The sequence below is a fragment of the Ursus americanus genome, chromosome 13 (assembly GCF_024610735.1).
Source record: "Ursus americanus isolate L20-20 chromosome 13, mUrsAme1.1.p, whole genome shotgun sequence".
Classification (NCBI taxonomy): Eukaryota; Metazoa; Chordata; class Mammalia; order Carnivora; family Ursidae; genus Ursus; species Ursus americanus.
In genome coordinates this window covers 31,028,029-31,047,722 of record NC_142139.1, presented here as the reverse complement: position 1 = coordinate 31,047,722, position 19,694 = coordinate 31,028,029, and the positions used below count along the sequence as shown (strand labels likewise).

The 19,694-nt window shown below is 43.3% G+C and overlaps 1 protein-coding gene across 1 annotated transcript in view; it reads left to right on the top strand.

The window, feature by feature from the left end:
- Positions 1–19,694, top strand: part of TBC1D9 (TBC1 domain family member 9) — a 110,078-nt gene that overhangs the window by 39,088 nt on the left and 51,296 nt on the right. Inside the window, exons 2-3 of the mRNA XM_045798932.2 lie at positions 5,511–5,621; positions 17,918–18,036. Of these exons, the coding sequence (XP_045654888.1) occupies positions 5,511–5,621; positions 17,918–18,036 (230 nt within the window). The remainder of the gene's footprint in view (positions 1–5,510; positions 5,622–17,917; positions 18,037–19,694) is intronic.

Below are 19,694 nucleotides of genomic sequence, written 5' to 3'. Positions count from 1 at the left end.
CTTTCCTGGTAAGAGTAAGTTGGCATAATCACTTTGGAGAGCAATTTTGTAATGTCTGATAAGGTTTAAAGATGCACTTACCCTATGACCCAACAATTCCATTCTAAAATGTTTTCACATGCTTAAAACATCATATATAAGGAAAATGATTGCAGTGCTTATTATAGGAAAAAAATTGGAGATAAACCCAAAATGTCCTTTATTAGGAAAAAGAGTAACTTATATTTATACAGTGGATATTATACAGCATTTAAAACGAGTGAATCAAATTTACAAGTCTAACCTGGGTCAACTTTATCATCATTTTATTGGGTGAAAAAAACAGGTTGCCAAACAATTTCTACTCTTCATCATTAATGTGAATTTTTAAGTGCACATCAGTGTTAAGTGTGCATTCATGTATGTACACGAGGGGCAATAAAAGTATAAGGACCTGGGTGGGGGGAATACAAAACAACCTGACAGTGGTGAATGGAGAGAGGGAAATAGGATCGAGGAGGCATTAAGGGGACCCTTGCTATGTGTGTTACATTTGCTTTGTTTAAACAAAAAAAACAAAGCAGCTGAGGTCAGATGTTGAAAGTCAGAGTAGTGGCGCATGTATTTGTAATTTCCTATACTCTTCTGTGGTTTTGAAAGCCATCCTTGAACAATAGTGCTTAGGGCATCTGTGGCAGTCTCAGCGGAGGGACTGTCCCTGCCCGTGCAGTTGACTGTTCTGCTGCCATGGTCTTTGTAGACCTCTGACTGGCTGCGTGGCTGAGGGGGTGGAGGAAGGCTGCGTGAGCTGTAGGATCTTGTCCCCTTTAACGTTAAGGTATTCCAAGATCGTCAGTAGGTGATGGGTCATTGTCACAGGCACATTCCTACATTCCTACACGGGAGCAGAGCGAGCGATGACTGTGTGTATCGCACACCCTCCAGTGCCCACAGGCAGATGGGAAGCCTAAACGTACCAATTTTGTAGTGTTTTCTGAATCTCCTTGAAAACAGCATTTTTATGTTACAAGATGCCCCCAAACTAATACAATAGGTAGAGTTATTTTGAGGGCCATAATTTGACTCAGTTATCTCAGGCAATCAAAGACTGTTTAACACCAGAAATAGCTGACGAGAGCAGCTGCTACCAGCGCTTCGTGTGGGAAATGATCAAAGGTTCAGTATTTTGACAGCCATTTCAGAGGTATGAGTAATAAAACTTCTAAGAAAATCTTGATTGCTGGGTTGATTTTTTGGGGGGGTGGGGTGAGGGGGATTGGATTCTCTGGCTCAGATTTCCCATCTTGTAGTATTCTGTATGGATAGTGGCTATAGGGGGAATATTTTCCCTCTCCCAGAGTCTTGACTCTTTGTACCCATAGTGTGTAGGTAGCACAGTGGTAACTTCCGTAGGTTTTCAAAACCTAGCGCTCATCCATTGATCAAACGTGTGTTCAGGGCTTACTGTGCCCCAAGCAAAATGCAGGACCTAGGAGTCAGAGAGAGTCAGCCTCCACCATAAGAGGTCCTTTGGAAAGAGGAGTCCACGTGGAACGAGGCAAATGTGCCAGTAATTTTAAATAAATTCAATAGATACTACAGAAGCAGAACTTGGAGGGGATGAGGGGTAGAAAGAGAGGTTTTAAATAATTAGGAATTTGTCATTTAAGGCAGTGGGAAGTGAGAGTTAACAGATAAGCACAACATTCCAAATGGAGGGGAAATTCCGGTCAGTGTTACAAAGGGAAAGGGCACATCTGGGTTAATGTGGAAGAGTGTATTTCTTGATTCGACTGGCCACCTGCATACCTCGATTCACAGTACTACTTTTTTTTTTAATTTTATTATTTTTTATAATAATTTTTTATTATGTTATATTAGTCACCATACAGTACATCCTTAGTTTTTGATGTAATGTTCCACAATTCATTATTTGCGTATAACACCCAGTGCACCATGCAATACGTGCCCTCCTTACTACCCATCACTGGCCTATCCCATTCCCCCCACCCCCCTCCCCTCTGAGGCCCTCAGTTTGTTTCCCAGAGTCTGAATATCTAGTACCTTAAATTTTCAAAGAATTTTCACAACAGTTTTCTGATTGTACTGAGTGCACGTCATGTGAGTATTACAATATTATGCTGTCTGTAGTCTAAAGCATTTCAGCATGGACCCTCTAGTAGGTATGTGTGTACCTATTTGTTTTCATCTAAATCTTACTGGAAGCTGGTGGTGCCAAGTTGTGAATGCACACTGAGCGTTCATGAGCTGCTATCTAATCAGAAGCCCTCACTCTGGGGTGTGTTCTTTGAACAACCCAGTTCTCTTTGTCCCTGAGTGACCCTGGAGATTTTGTTAATTAGGATCGTGGGTATTGAAGATGGATTTTAGTTGGGGACATTTGCGGTGGCCAAGATGAGTGGATCAGGTTGAACCTTTTCAGAGGCCTTCCCTCCTGTGTGTTACAAAGTATAGAAGTCTAGTGAGACCTTAAGGATGGGGAAACTGAGGCTCAGGGAGGCTGGGTGTGAGAGTTGGGTGGTGGCAGGGCCAGGGCTGAAGAATTCCAGAACCAGGACCGCTTCTGTTGGCTGCTCTGCCCAACGAGCTGTGCTTGCCCATGAAGAACCTTTGTCTGTGAGGACACTCTTGTAGGCTCATTAAACCCTGTAGGCTAATCCTTGACCGAATTCCCGAAGCCCAGAAGGAAGTGTGTGTTCCTTTGAATCAATGTACGTGACATTTCCAGTATTTGGGGATTTCATTTCTTCTTTTGATTCAAGAAGAGTGAAGTATTACAAACACTCAGTTACGAATGATGTACTCGTGTTTCTAGTTAACATTGAAGGGAATCCAGCTTAGCTCACGCTCTTTTCTGCTTTCCTATTAATATAGTCTTTCATCTGCAGAGAAATGAAAAGGAATTAGAGGTCCTTGCAGTAAATCCACGCCACAGTAGAGAAAACAAAAATGCATACATGCGTGGCATTATGTGGAAATTTACCCCTTGGAAAACTGTAGGCTGTAGGGATTTTAATGTATTTCCTACAGGCCAGATCAAACAAATGAATTAATTTCCACTTTAGTGAAAGTTTGTTTTTCCTGGTGTGTTCAGGTTGACTATGGTCACTGTGGTTTGGAGTGAACCTAAATGGGCTCCTGTCCTTGGACAAAGACCAAGGACAACTGTAGGACTTGCCCATGGTTAACCTCCTGTAGGCTTCTTGATTAATAACCTTGGTCCAGGAAGGCAAGTGCTATTATAATCACTTTACAACTGAGCCAATCAAAGCAACAAGAAGTTAAGTGGCATGTCCACACCACAGAACTGGTTCTGTCAGAGTCAGAGCCAGAACTGAGCTCGTGGGCACACTAGGTGACTCAGCAGTATGGCTCTTTCCATGACCCCAGGCTGCCAGTGCAGAAGGAAGTGAGTTTCAGTGGCATCACCCACAGCAAGGTATTCAATATGGTGATAGGGTGGGAACCAAACCTCAAGACATTGTCACAAGACAACATGTCAGGAGATACTAGTGGCAAGAGTTTCAGCGGAACTTCCTGAAAATCCTGCTATGAGCCAGGCACTGAGCTTCCTGCTTCCCGGTCTGCAGCTTCTCTTCAACAGGAGCAGAGCAAGTGAGCCTGGGGGCCTTTCGCCTCCCCTCGCAGCCGCAGGCTATCTCAGTAGTATCCCAAAGCCATTTTTAATAGACATGCCATCTAAGTAGAAGTCAAACTAAATAAAGGAGTGTCTTGGCAAGTTCTAGACAGGTTTCTTTCTTTCTCTTTTCTTTCTTTCTTTCTTTCTTTCTTTCTTTCTTTCTTTCTTTCTTTTCTTTCTTTCTAGATTTTATTTATTTATTTGACAGAGAGAGAGACAGCCAGTGAGAGAGGGAACACAAGCAGAGGGAGTGGGAGAGGAAGAAGCAGGCTCCCAGTGGAGCAGGGAGCCCGATGCGGGGCTCGATCCCAGGACCCCGGGATCACACCCTGAGCCGAAGGCAGACGCTTAACGACTGAGCCACCCAGGCGCCCCTCCAGACAGGTTTCTTAACCCCTATTCCACTCAGCCTCTTGCCCTGAAATCCTGTTACATTCGATCTTATTATAAGAACAATCTTGTAACTGCGATACTGTCTCCATTTTGTCATTGAGAAAACCGAGGCATTGGAAATAAGATGTCTTGCCCTAAGATGAAAAGTAGCCCAAGTTCCTAACTGGTTCTTCTGAGTCCAAATCCTGCTCCCTGCTGACTTCTGTCAGACGTTTGGAATAATCATGGGCATTTACTTTATGGGAATCTTCTGGATTCATCCTGCCAAGTTAGGGATATAGTTTATTTGACTTTGTGAAATTTGTGGGTGTGTCCATATTATTTTTGAATAGTGAAGAAAATGTTCGGGGCCTAATACCAGGCTGGGGTAGATAGAGGAGGCACTCTTTCCTGGAGGAAGGGTGTTGGAGGAATGGTACTTACAAAACAGATTTGCACTCCTGAGAACAGAAAACACTGCCTCTTGTTAAGTGAGCATTGGTGTACTGAGTATTTGCATTTCTCACAAATAAATAGATAAATTCATTTGTTGACTGTTGAGGCATCCTGGACTTGGATGACGTGGGCAAGTTTCCCCCAGGGTCTGGACAGATCAGTGGGGTTCCTGACCCACAGAATGCCACCGTATGCTACCCCAATGCCTTTTCTGGTCCTCAGCCTAATTACTGCATCCTTGCAGAGGGCAGTCACCTGCAGCCATCTCTGGTTTTAATGATGGATGTGACAAATGCCAAAGGACTCTGCCACTGAGGTGTGAAAATGCTTGTTTCACAGTCCTTGTTCACGCCTAAACAAGTGTTCAGTCACTGCTTGGCCTTCTCCCCTACTAGATTATAAATGCCTTAAGGACTCTGTCTTACTATGTTTTGTGCCCGGGGGCTTGGCCTTGCACCTAGTAGGTACTTCCTTGGTGTTTGCTGAGCTGACCTATACTTTTTCAATACAAAGAAAAGTGGGACAGATTAAAATAATATGTAGGCCAGCCTGGCACACTGACTCAGATAGACATGACTGCTTCCCAGCCTTGGCAAGTTACTCAAATTAAGGATTTGTTTCTTAGGTGAAAACGGGGAGGAAGTAATGCACATGGGCATAATGTAGATAAAGCAGAGACACCAACACATAAGTGCTTAATACCGTACTTATTTTTATTTTAAGTAAGCATTTGTAAATACCGGCATATGCCAGGGACTGAGCTCCCAGCTCTGTCAGCCTCCCATTATTTTTGATACCAGCAGACTGCCTTCCAACTTTGCAGTTTCTCTTGGAGGTTGTTGGAACAAGTACTGTAGAGCCAGCATCGGACTGTTTCAGATGAACATTTTGTCACGGTGGGGTGCGACAGGAGAGGGGCTGTCGAGAGGAGTTGTAGGGGAAGAAGGAGGTCCAACAGAAGGAGTGTGTGGACACTGCCTCTGGGAATTTGGGGAAGCACTGGGGAAACCCTTAAGCATTCTTCTCCCTTCTCCACCCTCAGGCCTTCTCGTGGGTACCCTTGATGTCGTGCTGGACTCCAGCGCTCGGGTGGCTCCTTACCGAATCCTATACCAGACTCCAGACTCTTTGGTCTACTGGACCATCGCCTGTGGTAAGTAGTGATATTCAGAAATACAGAGAAACATTATCATTAACTTTCTGCCAGAAGGGAAGGAACCTTTATTTGGGAATACAATCAGTTGGTATGTTAGGGTAATTAACCATAGCCACTAAAGCAGGTAGACTCCAGATCTTAATGGCTCCTTTATCTACCCCATTCTCACTCTGGCAAAGTCTCCTTTGGATCCTGGGCCTTCTCCATCCATAGTGACACAAAGCCTGCATGGGAGAACGACTTAGAAGGGAAAAGTGGGAGATAAAGGCACGCCCACATCTAACTCCCTGGGCCCAGACGTGTCACACACATCTCTTCCACTTACACGGTGTTGGCTGGAACCAGTCACGTGACCCCAGCTTAACTCCATGGGCAGCTGGGAAATGAAAAGGTATGTGGGGACTACTTGGGTGTACTAAGTAATACTTACATATCTGAGCACCCTATTTCCTACTTGAGTAGGGATCTTTTTTTTCCCCCCTGATCATAATCTATAATAATGTCCTGTGTTTAAAAAGGTGGTCAACAGCCCTGCCATTATTGGATCTCTCACAAGAATTTTTAACCCAAAGTGGCCAAGATTTTTTTTAGGTATAAGTTTGCATGTGGCTTTGCAAATAGCCATGGAAAAAGCAAAGGCACTGAGAACTTATTTTTTTTCCATTTTTTTACCTCCGCTTGATTTATTATTATTATTATTATTATTATTATTATTAGACTTTATATTTTAGAACAGTCTTAGATTTACAGAAAAGTTGGGTAGATAGTACGGAGAGCTCTAATCTGCCCTCATATACATAGTTTCCCTTATTATTAACATCTTATCTTAGTATGGTACATTTGTTTTAGCTAATTTACTTTTTTTTTTTTTTTAAGATTTTGTTTATTCATTTGACAGAGAGAGAGAACACAAGCAAGGGGAGTGACAGGCAGAGGGAGAAGCAAGGCTCTCCGCTGAGCAAGGAGCCTAATGTGGGACTCGATCCCAGGACCCTGGGATCATGACTTGAGCTGAAGGCAGACGCTTAACCGACTGAGCCACCCAGGCGCCCCTTGATACGCTATTACTAAACAAAAGCCATAGTTTATTTAGATTTCACCTAATGTCCTTTTTCTGTTCCAAGATCCTATCCAGGATACTATATTTAGTTGTCATGATTCTTCAGGCTCCTGGCTGTGGAAGTTTCTCAGGCTTTCCTTGTTTTGGATGACCCTGCCAGTTTTGAAGGATACTAGTCAGGTATATTGCAGAATGTCCCTCTATTGGAATTTGATGTTTTTCTCATGATTAGGCTAAGGTGATGGATTTTTGTTGAGGGAGATCAGAGAGATAAAGTGCTATTTTTATTACATTATGTCAAGCAAGGGTACACATTGTTAATTTATGACTGATGAGGTTTTCCTTGATCACCCAGCTGAAGAAGTATTTTTTTGGTTTCTCCACTGTTATATCACAACTTCTTCCCCTTTCCATGCTATATACTCTCTGGAAGTCACTATGCACAACCCACCCTTAAGGAGTGGGGATTTTTCATTTATTCAATTATTTTTATCAGTATGGAATCATGCATATTGATTTTATACTTTGGAGGAGTCCAATGCTGCTTTATTTTCTTGCTCAAATCATTCTAGCTTCGGCCATTGGGAGCTCTTTCAGTTGACTTTGCTCAGTCTTTAAATTGATCTCTACTCGGTAGGAAGTACTGTCCTAGGATCTAAAGATATAACAATAATTAGATCCGGTCTCTGCTCTTGAGAACAGAAATAAATATTCAATTATAGCCCAGTGTGAGCCAGTACCACGCAGTGCCAGCTGATTGCAGGGTGCCCAGCTAAATGCAGGAATCTCAGCTGGCCTTTCACACAGGTAGGAGAGGTTATCTGGGTGTGATTTCCAGCTGCCAGAAGGCCCTGGTGCCCTAGGAATGCTCCCTCAAGGATTTAATGGTACCTGAAATTCTAACTTTGTAGTGTTATATTCCTTTCGAGTTATTCTGGTTAGGATGCAAACAGTCCCATGAGAAATGATGGAATATATCAGTCATTTATGCATTCTGGTGAATGAAGGAATGGCATCAGGGTGCAGGGCATGGAGAAAACCACCTGGGAGGGAAGGGTGGGGATTAGAGCGAGAGGAAGGAGATCGAGGCTAAAGGAAGAGGGAAGCGGGGACCCTGAAGAAGACAGGCCTTCCCCAGCCACCCAGGCTTTTCTAAGCCAGCACTCCAGCCATCATTCAATACACAGGGGAAGGACCCAATAGCTACTGTAGAGGGGAAGCGCCCTGGGGGGTGGGGTGGGGAAAGGGTCACAGTTAGTCGGCAAACATTCTAGAATGTGTTAAAACAGACATTGTAGGCAGCAAGTGAAGAGGTAAAAAGAAAGGGAATTGGAAATCAGGCAGAGCCGCTTAACCACTTGACTTAACAACCGTGTGGAAAGGACACTCTGACACTTTCTCTCTCACCTTCCAGCCTGCCTACCACTTGCGTCCAGAGGCTTTTGAGATCCTTTGGAGTCTGGAGCTCCTTGGAGCCCTCATAGGTCTCCTCACAGCAACTCTAGGCGCCTGGCCTTGCCAGTCAGCTTGTGTTTACGGTGAGGGGAGCTGCTGGTGTGTGCCTCTGTGACTTTTCTTTCCCTGCCGCCTCAGCCCTAGCCTTTTCTTCTTTCCCTGTGACCCGACATCGCTACTCCTCAGTTTCTGGGGCTTTGCCATTCTATGATTCTGTGAAGCGGGTGTTCCTGTGAATGCTCGTGTAGGAAAGAGCCCAGAGTTTCAAAGCTGAATTATTCCTGAATTATTTGCCAAACCAAAGCTAAGGAACACGAGGCAATACATGCTGATGGCATAATTTATCCCACAAAGAGATGTACTTTCATTTCCCCAGTAAATAATGCCTGTCACAACTGCATGATCTCATTAGAATAAGCCAAGAACAGTTTCAGTTTAGCTTTTGTGGATATTGATTACCCATAGAGATACCTCCAGAATTTCCTTATGTAAGAGTCCACGGAAGTAACAACCAGTGTGAAAGTCCCATTCACCCATTAGTCCTTCTTACCGAATTCCATTTAAAACCCAAATTGCTGGCTCCGTTTCAGGAGAGGATTTTAAGAGCGGAAGCTGCCAGCTTTCAGATTTCTCTGATACGCTGACCTTTCGGTTTGTAATTTTAATGTTGTTTTTTTGTGAACTACAGAATTGGTATTTGGTGGGACAGTGTGTCAAGAGCTTTTTAATTTGCTTAACTTTCATGAATCTTTGCTGTAAGAGAAGCATCAGCAGAAAACTAGGTGAGTCTGACTCCCTGCCCCGTAGAAGCCACAGGATTGCAAAACACTGCTGTGCGCCGTACGCGTCGTGAATTCGCAGCGTGTAAATCGGATTCAAGGGAGCGTCTACCATCAGTGTGTTCGTGTAGACCACTTTCTATAGAAGAGCAGGGGTAAATCCTAGGTGTTTGACTTGCCTTAGACTTGAGCCGCAAAGAGCCAGGGAGGGGGAGTCTTTTGCGTTGAGTCTCACTTACTCCCAATATAGCAGTCAGTCACCTGGCCCTTGGCGGTATGAACCATACAGAAAGAAGAGCGGGGAAAAGCAAGAGCTATTTGGTAAAACATTATTTTCATATGCTGCTTCTAATTTAACAGTTGTATCCAGATTGATTGGTTTGTTTTGTTTTGTTTTTTTACTTTTCCTTGGCATTGAGACCTTTAATTGGGAAAGGGACCCCAAAACAGTCCTCAGTAATGACTGTTTTTTTTCCACTACCACCCAAAATGAAGCCACCATTCTCTTTGGTTTTTTTTTGTTTGTTTGTTTTTTGTTTTGTTTTGTTTTTTACGATTTATTTTATTTGTCAGAAAGAGAGAGTGCAAGCACAAGCAGGGGGAGTGGCAGGCAGAGGGAGAAGCAGGCTCCCCGCTGAGCAGGGAGCCCAGCATGGGACTCGGTCCCAGGACCCTGGGATCATGACCTGAGCCCAAGGCAGATGCTTAACCAACTGAGCCGCCCAGGAGTCCCAACCACCTTTCTCTTTGGTTGATATTCCATTGTGCCATCAATTCTAGCCTGCTGAATTGCATTTTGCTCAGTGGTTTATGCATTAAATTATACCTTTTGCCATCTCTAAGAACATAAACGAAGCAGTACCATAGGAATTTGTCTAGCCAGCTTTGTTGAGCTTGTTATATTCCGACAGTCTCCCCCTCTCCCCACCAGTCAGTTGACTGACCATTTTGCATCTGAGGCTCTCATTAGGGAGCTAAACAGCTACAGGTCTTCCCTCAGCAGCTGGTGTTTTGGACTTGGTGCCCCAGAGGCTGGAGAGAGCCCAGTCCTCTGCCCTCCTTGGCCTTCATTGGATTTCAGTAGAAGGCAAACCATTTGGCTCTCCCCATTAGAAGAGTTAGAAGGTTCTAACTGTAAGAAGGGTTATACAGCCTCAGTGAGAATATAGACACATAAAAATGCTGGTAACTCCAAAGACGTTGTCTACAGAGGAGCTCTGGGACCACCGAGAAGAGAGACAAACAGAAAGAAGGAGCTGATGACAATTCCCTGTGGATACATCTGACCTTCCAGCAGGGCTGATAAAGGAGATGGGGTGGGGGATGTGTGTTTGATGGGCACTTCACTGATGACATAGCCCTGCTCAGTGCCTTGATTGGGCTCCCTGCTGATTTAGTTTCTCTTTTCTTTACCATCCCAGAATTTCATCTGGGCCTAGATGGTCATTCATTTTCAGACCTGCAAGATATTTTAGTCACCATCTTGCCTAACAGTTTTATTTCACTAGGATGCAGAGGCAAGGTGAACTGCCCAAGTTCACAAAGCTGGTTGTAGCTAGTTAGTGCAGAGCTGAGACCTAATTCTTAGGTCTCCCCCTTCCTAGCCCAGCACTTTTTGAGCAGTGCTATACTGGCTTTTATGATGAAGCATTCTTGCAGTCAGCAGCTGGGAAGACCCAGCGTTTAATTAGAGATTGCTAGTTGCTTCTGCTTCTGCCGTTTCTCTACACTAGAGAGAGAAAATGTGGGGTAATTTAGTTGCCATCCACATGAAATGCATGTAATGTGGAAGTTGGTATTTTACCATCCTTTCTTGGTCCGGGTAGCTCAAGAACTATTCTCGTATCCTTGGGAACACAGCAGCTTAAGAAAAAGAACTTGAGGGGCGGCTGGGTGGTGCAGTCAAGCATCCAACTCCTGATTTGGGCTAGGGTCATGGTCTCAGAGTTGTGGGGTCGAGCCCCGTGTCAGGCTCTGTGCTCCGCAGGGGGTCTGCTTGGAATTCTCTCTTCTTCTCCCTCTGGCCTTCCCGCTTCTGCTCACTCTCTCTCTCTCTAAATAAATAAATACATCTTTAAAAAAGCGAAGCTCAGGTGTCTGGAGTCTGGGCTGTGCCAGGCAAGGAGAAAAACTAAAGATTTGGGTTTTTTCCAGGGGAAAAAAAAGAACTTGTTTTTTTCTTTAAATAATACATGTTCATTGCAGAGAATTAGAAAATACGGATAAGCAAAAGGAATAAAAGTTTGAAAACAATAATGCCACTCTCCAAATCACCTTTTGTTTATTTTTTATTTATTTTTATGTTTTTTTAAGGATTTATTTATTTATTTTAGAGAAGGAGAGAAGGAGCACACGGGTGTGGAGGGTGGCAGAGGGAGAGGGAGAAAGAAACTTCAGCAGACTCCTCGCTGAGTTCGGAGCCCCACATGCGGCTTGATCTTAAGACCCCGAGATCACAACCTGAGCCGAAACCAAAAGTCAGACGCTTAGCTGACTGAGCCACCCAGGAGCCCCTCCAAATCACCTTTGAAACTTTGTATATATATGTGTGTGTGTGTATGTAAAAACATATATGTATATATGTGTGTATGTACATATATGTATAGGCTTTCCATGTTAATAAAACTATTTCTGTAATGTCAGTTTTAATAAGTAGACAATATTTTATTTTGTGTGTAATATAATTTATCTGATACACTATTATCGGAAACATAAGTCTTTTTTCCCCTAATGTTAATTGCATTTTGAACAACCTGAATCAATATCCTCTGAAAAAAATCTTTTCACATTCCTTTATTCATCACTTGAGGGTAAATTTATAGAAATAGATATGCTGAGTCAAAAAGTATACATATCTGTAAGGCTTTTAGTGTCTCTGGCTGGATTGCCTTCCAGAAAGATAGCCACTTACTTTCTCCCCATCAGAGCGGGAAAGGACCTTGGCACTTAAGTGAGATAAGTAAAGTAAGGAGATCAACCACATCCAGGACTGTAAGAATTTTACAGTCAAGGCTGGAGGAGTTACCCGGGCTTCTCTTTTCTCAAAGTGGTTATAATGCTATGAGCATATTATTATGACCCATAAGAGATCAGAGGCAGGGTTATGTAAGAAGCTTACAGTAGTTACACAAGGAGTTGTTCTAGGCGCACCTTACTCCAGTAACGTGCACACTTTGCAGTCCGAACATAATGATGCCACGGCCAGAGAGATTTTTGCTGAATGTGTGTTACTCAGGCAAGGGTTAAACAGCCGCTATCTTAGTGCCCTGACATCAGAAGTTAGAAATGCGTCCTGCATCACCTGTCAAATGAGATCTTTGTCTATTGCTTGCAATGGTAATAGCAAAAGCAGCTGTTTATTGAGTGCTTTGTGTATTCTAGACCTGTGCTAAGGACTTCACATGTGTGTGTTATCTTCTTTAATCCCCAGCACAAACCAATGTGGTATGGGTTATTACCTACATATTACAGATGAGGTATTTGAAGCACAAAGAAATTAAGTAATTTACCTACGATTACAAGTCAGTATGTGTACTTTTGAAACCAGCTGTACTGTTTTCTGACATCAAAGCCTGTGTTCTGATCTATGATGTGATCTTGTCTCCCTGATAACCAGGCTTCTTATTATTAATCTCTAGTCATACTTACTGCACTTACGCAGGTTTTGTTTTTTTGCATTTTGTTTTGTTTTCCCAACTAACATCCTTTTTTTAAATTCAATTCGTCAACATATAGTACATCATTAGTTTCAGATGTAGCGTTAAATAATTCATTATTTGCGTATGACACCCAGTGCTCATCCCAACACGTGCGTGCCCTCCTTAGTGCCCATCATCCAGTTACCCCATCCCCCCACCTACTCCCCTCCCGCAGCCCTCAGTTTGTTTCCCAGAGTCAAGAGTCTCTCATGGTTTGTCTCCCTCTCTGATTCCCCCCCTTCAGTTCTCCCTCCTCGCTATTCCTTCTGTTCCTCACAGGAGTGAAACCATATGATAATTGTCTTTCTCTAATTGACTTATTTCACTTAGCATAAACCCCTCCAGTTCCATCCACATCAATGTAAATGGTAGGTATTCATCCTTAAGTATAGGTTTCGGAGCTAGGTAATCATGCATCACAAAGAAATATCTGCTGATTATCTATCAGTGGGGCCCTAAGCCTTTGTTTTACTTGTCAGAGGCCAGATATGATAGAATCAAATCGTGGGTCCATCTTAATACTTCTTCCTTTTTATTTCAAGTAGTCTTTATGTACTTTAAGATATATTTTAAGTTAGGTGAAGGGTTAGACTAGGATGATTTTGTATTTTTCATCATCTTAAATAATGTTCAAATTTTGCCCAGATATGTGCAACAGGGCCTATGACTAGCATTCTTAAAAACAAAACAAAATAAATAAAACAAAAACCACCACTCCAAAAGATAAAGATTCCCATTTTTCCAAAATTAATTTCTAAGTAACCTTAAGCCCCTCAAGTGTTGATCTAGTTTTTACCACAGCAGAATGCTTCAGCCTGGATTGACTTGGATTTTCTGAAGGATTCTCATTCCCAACGCTGTCTTTCTTCGTTGTTCCAGCTGATTGCACAGTCAGGTCAGCTTGGATTTCCTGCTATAGCTCTGTAAATGAAGCCTTTCCAGAAAATCGACAGCCAAGCCAGTCCTTCCTTATTCTGAGCATCTAACACCTTCTGTTCAAACTTCTGGGTAAACAGACCAGTCCCTAGTCACAGCACCGGAGCCCCTGTTACCTCACCTTCAAAAATAACAAAAGAAAGTTTCCAAGATCTTAACTATTGCAGCACTTGTATTTAGTGTCTTGAGAAAGGAAAGAGCTATTTATAAGGAACATTTAGGATTTCAACATTTTTCCTTTGGCGTTTCGCTCATTCCTAAAGAGTGGTCCAGCAAAGTGACAGTGGGTCTCAAGCAGTTAACAGGACATTTGCTCTGTGATCTCTGAGAGGTAATGTGGACTCTGGTCTGGAGTGAGAACTGGACAGGAATGGACACCTGATTACAGAAATACTTTTTACAAGAATGGCGTCTTCAGAATTTGTCTCGTCTGCTGGGTCAGGGAATCCAGCTCTGTTTTATCCCTATTGATCGTACTTCTAGTCCCCAGAACCTGGAGCATTCAGGAAAGTGTTCAGACAATGTGGTGCTTTTCTATAGTAAGCAATAAATGTAAAAGGTATATTTCATTACTCACCCTAGAAAATATCTCTTGGGAGATGAATGGATAAAGATGTGGTTCATATATACAATGGAGTATTAATCAGCCATCAGAAAGGATGAATACCTACTATTTACATCGACGTGGATGGAACTGGAGTGGAATATGCTAAGTGAAATAAGTCAATCAGAGAAAGACAATTATCATGTGGTTTCACTCATACGTGGAACATAAGGAATAGCATGGAGGACATTATGAGAAGGAAGGGAAAAATGAATGGGAAGAAATCAGAGAGGGAGACAAATCATGAGAGACTGTGGACTCCGGGAAACAAACTGAGGGTTACAGAGGGGAGGAGGGTGGGGGGATGGGGTAACCGGTTGATGGGTATTAAGGAGGGCACATGTTGTCATGAGCCCTGCGTGTTATACACAACTAATGAATCATTGAACACTGCATCGAAAACTAATGATGTTGGCTAACTGGTCATAATAAAAAAAAAAGTATCTGTTGGGTATAGATAAGTGTCCATAGTTAATTCCTGAAACTACCAGTGGCTGATGGCATTTGTGTCTTTTTCTCTTCTCGAGTAGTATATGGTGAAAATGGTTTCCTATAATGGTACACAAAGTCCTTCCTTATCTAGAGCTCAGTCTTCTGGAACTTTGGAATCTTAGATAATAGATAGAGCCAGAAGAAACCTCCAAAACCTGTCTGGTAGTACAGAAGCAGGCCCAAGGCACTGAGCACACTGAAAGAGCTGCAGGACCTCAAGATGCTGAGATATGCGGTGTCGGCTCCTCTCCTATATGCGGGAGCAGTGAGCGGCTCAGGATAACTCTAGAGGCCTAGTCTTTTCATGTGACACTCAGAAGTATGGGAGAAGCAACAGGAGATGGAGAGCAGAATGGAAGCCTCACGGGCAGCAGCAGTGGGGGGCAGTGGTAGTAATCGAAGATAGAAATGCGGGGATTTCCATCCTGGGCAGCAAGAAGTAGAAGAGCCGGTGGTGCATATGGTGTTAGGTGGTACAAGGTGGAGATCATGGACATGACGGACAGTGTAACGGGTGGGACACAGCAGGTCCTGGGACGGCAGAGAAGGCAGTAGGTGGGGAAACAATGTTTATAGTAAATCTGAGCTTTAGTACAAGGGTACTGTCTCTCTCTCTGCTTCTCCCCTGCCCCTGTGCTCTCTCTGTCTAAAAATGAATAAATAAAATCTTAAAAAATATATATTAAAAAAAAGATGAGAATTAGCCATAATGTCTTTGTATTTTATCCACGACAGTTGGAAGTATGAGTAAATGTTTGTTGAATGAGTATATGTGTGCACCTACACCATTTTTACCCTGCATGTGTGGGTGGCTGCGTGTGCTTACGTGAATACGTGCAGAAAGAACACTCTGAAGGCAGCATGTGCAAAGCTGAAAGCACACCTGTTCTGTCCTGGGTCTTATAGCTGATAAGACTTTTCCATCCAGAATAATTGAACATTAGTGAGGGTGAGCTGAGGCTGGATTCCAGAGCCAACGTAACCAGGACTCTAAAGTCAAGTACCTGGTCAAGGGCCGCGCATGGTAAGGTACCAGTCAATAGCCAGACCGTGTGAAAACCAGCCTCTGGAAAGCACCTCTGCGATCAGCATAGGCAGGGGCAGAAGAAGAAGCAAGATCAGACAGGTGCTGGGAGTTGTGCCCGGCAGGTCTGTGGAAGCTCAGCCGTCCCGTGGGTCTCCAGGAGTGCCTCTGTCCCGAGGTGCACACATCCGACAGTGCCAGCAAGCACAGGTGCCCGGGGTGGCGGGCTCATGGCAGGCATTAACAGGCTCCATCTGCCTATCACAGCCAGTCACAGCTGGTGATGGTAGGGACCTGTTTACGGACAAGGAAGGGCACGGCATGTTTTAGAAACTTTTCCAGTGACCAGGGTGCCTGCTTGTCTCAGTTGGTTACACGTCTGCCTTCAGCTCAGGTCGTGATCTCAGGGTCCTGGGATCGAGCCCCTGAGTCGGGCTCCCTGCTCGGTGGGGAATCTGCTTCTCCCTCTCCCTCTGCCCCTCCCCTGCTCATGCTCTGCTTGCTCTCTCTCAAATAAATACATAAAATCTTTAAAAAGAAAGAAACCTTTCCAGTGACTGTTTAAAATTTTGAAGTCTGAAGTGTTTTAAAGCACTCTGGTAAACTCCAAAATGACTCATTCCCCTCAATATTCCAAATGGGCATTGTTGTTTGCATCTGAAAAATATTTCCTATTTTCCAAAGTATCTCTGTGGACGTTATTCCTTGGGATTTTTATAGCATTGCTCTGAGGTGGATAAAGGGGTGTGTGTGTGTGTGTGTGTGTGTGTGTGTGTGTGTGTGTTTAATTCATCTCCATTTTACAGATTAAACAAAACTGTCTAAAGTCATCCACTGGCTGGTGGCGGAGTGAGGGGGCGCAGGTGTCTGCGTTCTAGCTCTCTCCGTGACATCGCGGTACAGAGTCATCACTTGTCTTTCCCTGTGGTTGACTGTGGCCCCAAATAACGAGCCATGGGTAACGCCCACAGAGATCAGCGGTCTGTTCTTCGTGTTTCACAGCGCTGCCTCTCCACGAACAAATCTGCTTTCATCCTCTGCATCGGTATTCCGTGTAGGCAGCTTTTGTGGTTAGTGTTAAAAGAAAAGAAAATGAACTTGGGTTTGGTTTTGTTTTTTCTCTCCTTACACAGTGGTTCTGAAACCCCTCAAACCTGCCTCACCTCGGGGAGATTTTAGTTCTGCTCTGACAGTTCTGAGTATCATTGTAGACACATTCGTGCCTCCCGCCTTTCTTTGTCAGGAGTCAGAGTGCGATTCTGACTTACCGTGAATTACTGGTGACAGAGAACAAAGAGAAGAAGAGACACTGTTAAGAAATTAAGGAAAAGAAAGCTTGGAAATCTAAGGAGATGCCTGGAGGTTGAATCAGTGGAATCAGAAAGTCATTCCTTAATTCTGGGATGAGTAGCCTACGATTTATATATATGGATATGAATGATTTATAAAACATGGTTTTCTGCAAGATCATTAACAATCCCAGAGCAAGAATAAAAGGGGAAGGGGAAGGAATTTAGCCCAGTATCTTTACAGCCACATCCTGGCGGCATACCTCCGTGGGACCCGTGCAGCCCTGAGCGGAGAGCGGTGCCCATTACATGTGCTACAAGGCTAGGGTTGTGTCAGTGTGGAGCTTGCCAGGCGAGGTGACTGATGCTTCTCATCACTGACCGAAGTGTGGTGACTTGCTCGGAGGCTGTGAGGATGACCTCATCCCATTACATTTCAAGGCAGCCGTGCTTGCGAGAGCCAGGCAGCTGTTCCACAGCGATCGTCCACTTTCACATCTCATTCATAATTGAAGTGAGCGAGGATCATTTTTGCCCATTATAGAAGGTGGTTACATCAGACCTCCAGGGGCATACCAAAGCTCTCATATTCTTGCAACTTAACAACCGTAACCTCGTATCCTAACGAGATCTAGCTTCCCTTGTGAAGGGCATGCAGGTTCTAGGAGGGAGACAAGTGGAGGGTCGTACTCAAGTCCCAATCCAGAGAAGTAAGTGGGAGAAGTGTTGCTATCTTCTAACTGGAGACAGCGTCGGAGAAGTTTCTGAACCCACCTGATAAGACTTGACTATAAGACACTGCTTACTTAGAAAGGGAGAAAGCATTTTAAAGGCAGAGCTGTTGGGACAGCGGTCTCCTTTAGTGACACTGTGTATTGATGAAATGAGTCTATTTAAGTATCTTGTAAATTCACGAAATGTTAGTATCATGTTTTATCATCTTATTATTCATATAGGCGGTTCCAGAAAGGAAATCACCGAACACTGGGAATGGCTTGAGCAGAACTTACTGCAGACACTGTCCATCTTTGAAAACGAGAATGATATCACCACATTTGTGAGAGGAAAAATACAGGTAGAGGGTTGTTTGTTTTGTTTTGTTTCAACTTTTAACTGGAAATAATTTCACACTTACAGAAACGTTGTAAAAATAAGAGCCTGTAGACCTTTTGCATGTTCTCCTATTGTTAACATTTTACCCCATTTACAGTATCAATGGAGTGCTCATTTACTTTCTGTTTGAGGGGAATCCACCCCCCCAAATCCTTCACTGTGTATTTCTAAGAACATTCTGTTAAATAATAACACTGCAGTTATCACCTTCAGTAAATTTAACGTTAACATTATACTTTAATATTTGGCACATACTCCAATCTTGTTCATTGACCCAGTGTCTAGCATTTTTTCCCTTTCAGTCCAGTGCAAGATCCAGTCTAGGAAGCTGTTGAATTGGTTTTCATCTCTTGTCTCCTTCAATCTAGAACGTTTCTATAGCCTTTCTTTGTCTTTTATGACATTCATGTTTTTATGTATGTGTTTCTATTTTTTTTAACGGGATATTTTTCATTTTAGGTTTTGTTAGATGTCTCCTAGGATTTGATTCTGATTATGCATACCCAGGAGGAGCACCTCATAAGTGACCTTACGTCCTTTTCAGAGTGTCATTTCTGGAGGCACATGATATCTCCCCTCGTGGCTGATAGAAACCCAGCAAGGCGTTACCTACCCGGGTTCTCCACTGTAGAGTTACTAATTTTGCCTTTTCCAATAATAAACAATTTGAAATGTTCTATGGGAAAACACTCTAAAGCCATGCAAATAACCTACTCCTTATCAAAATTGCCCCATGATTTAGTGTCCGTTCGTGATTTTTTTGTCTGAACCAGTCTTCGCTGTGACATTTTTACAAAACGATCGCTTTCTGATCCCAGCATTCTCTCACATTTATCAGTTGGCACCTGTTATTCTGCTATAAGCAAGAGCTCTCTTGGCATTTATTCATTGATTTATTTTTGTTATGGACTCGTGGATTCCTGTGTTTTTCAGTTGTTCATGTTTCATTACTGGACTTAATAATTTTGGCACTCACACTATCCCAGGTTTAGCTAGAGGAAACACCTACAGATTGCCTCCTTTGTCCTTGTGACATGTCCCTGTAGCTTTTTTGAACACTTTACTTCTGCTATATGGGATGCCACAGACTCCTCTTTTTTTTTTTAGATTTTATTTATTTATTTATTTATTTGAAAGAGCGAAAGCGAGAGAGATCACAGAGGGAGAGGGAGAAGCAGACTCGCTGCTGAGCGGAGAGCCTGATGCAGGGCTCGATCCCAGGACCCCGGCATCATGACCTGAGCTGAAGTCAGACACTTAACCGAGTCACCCAGGCACCCCATGTCCCAAACTCATCTTGTACTTTCTCTGTCCCAGTCCTGGAATCAACCCTTTGTTTCAGTTTGCTTTCAGTTTCAGGCCCTTTCTTCTTTGCTGCATTGTTAGTTTAACTTCATTTTTTGCATGCAGAAAATATTAGCATGCTTCCAAAATTGTAAATTTCCCAAAGCGTTAACTCCCTTCTGCCTCCTTGCTACCCTGTTCTCCCCAACCTCTTGTAGTTAACCAACTTCCTTCTTATCTGGCTTGTCCTTCCTGTGTTTCTTTTTGTAAAAAGAGGCAGATGTATGTATTTTTCTTATTTCTTTTTAATTCTTACACATAAGCCTTCATGTACGT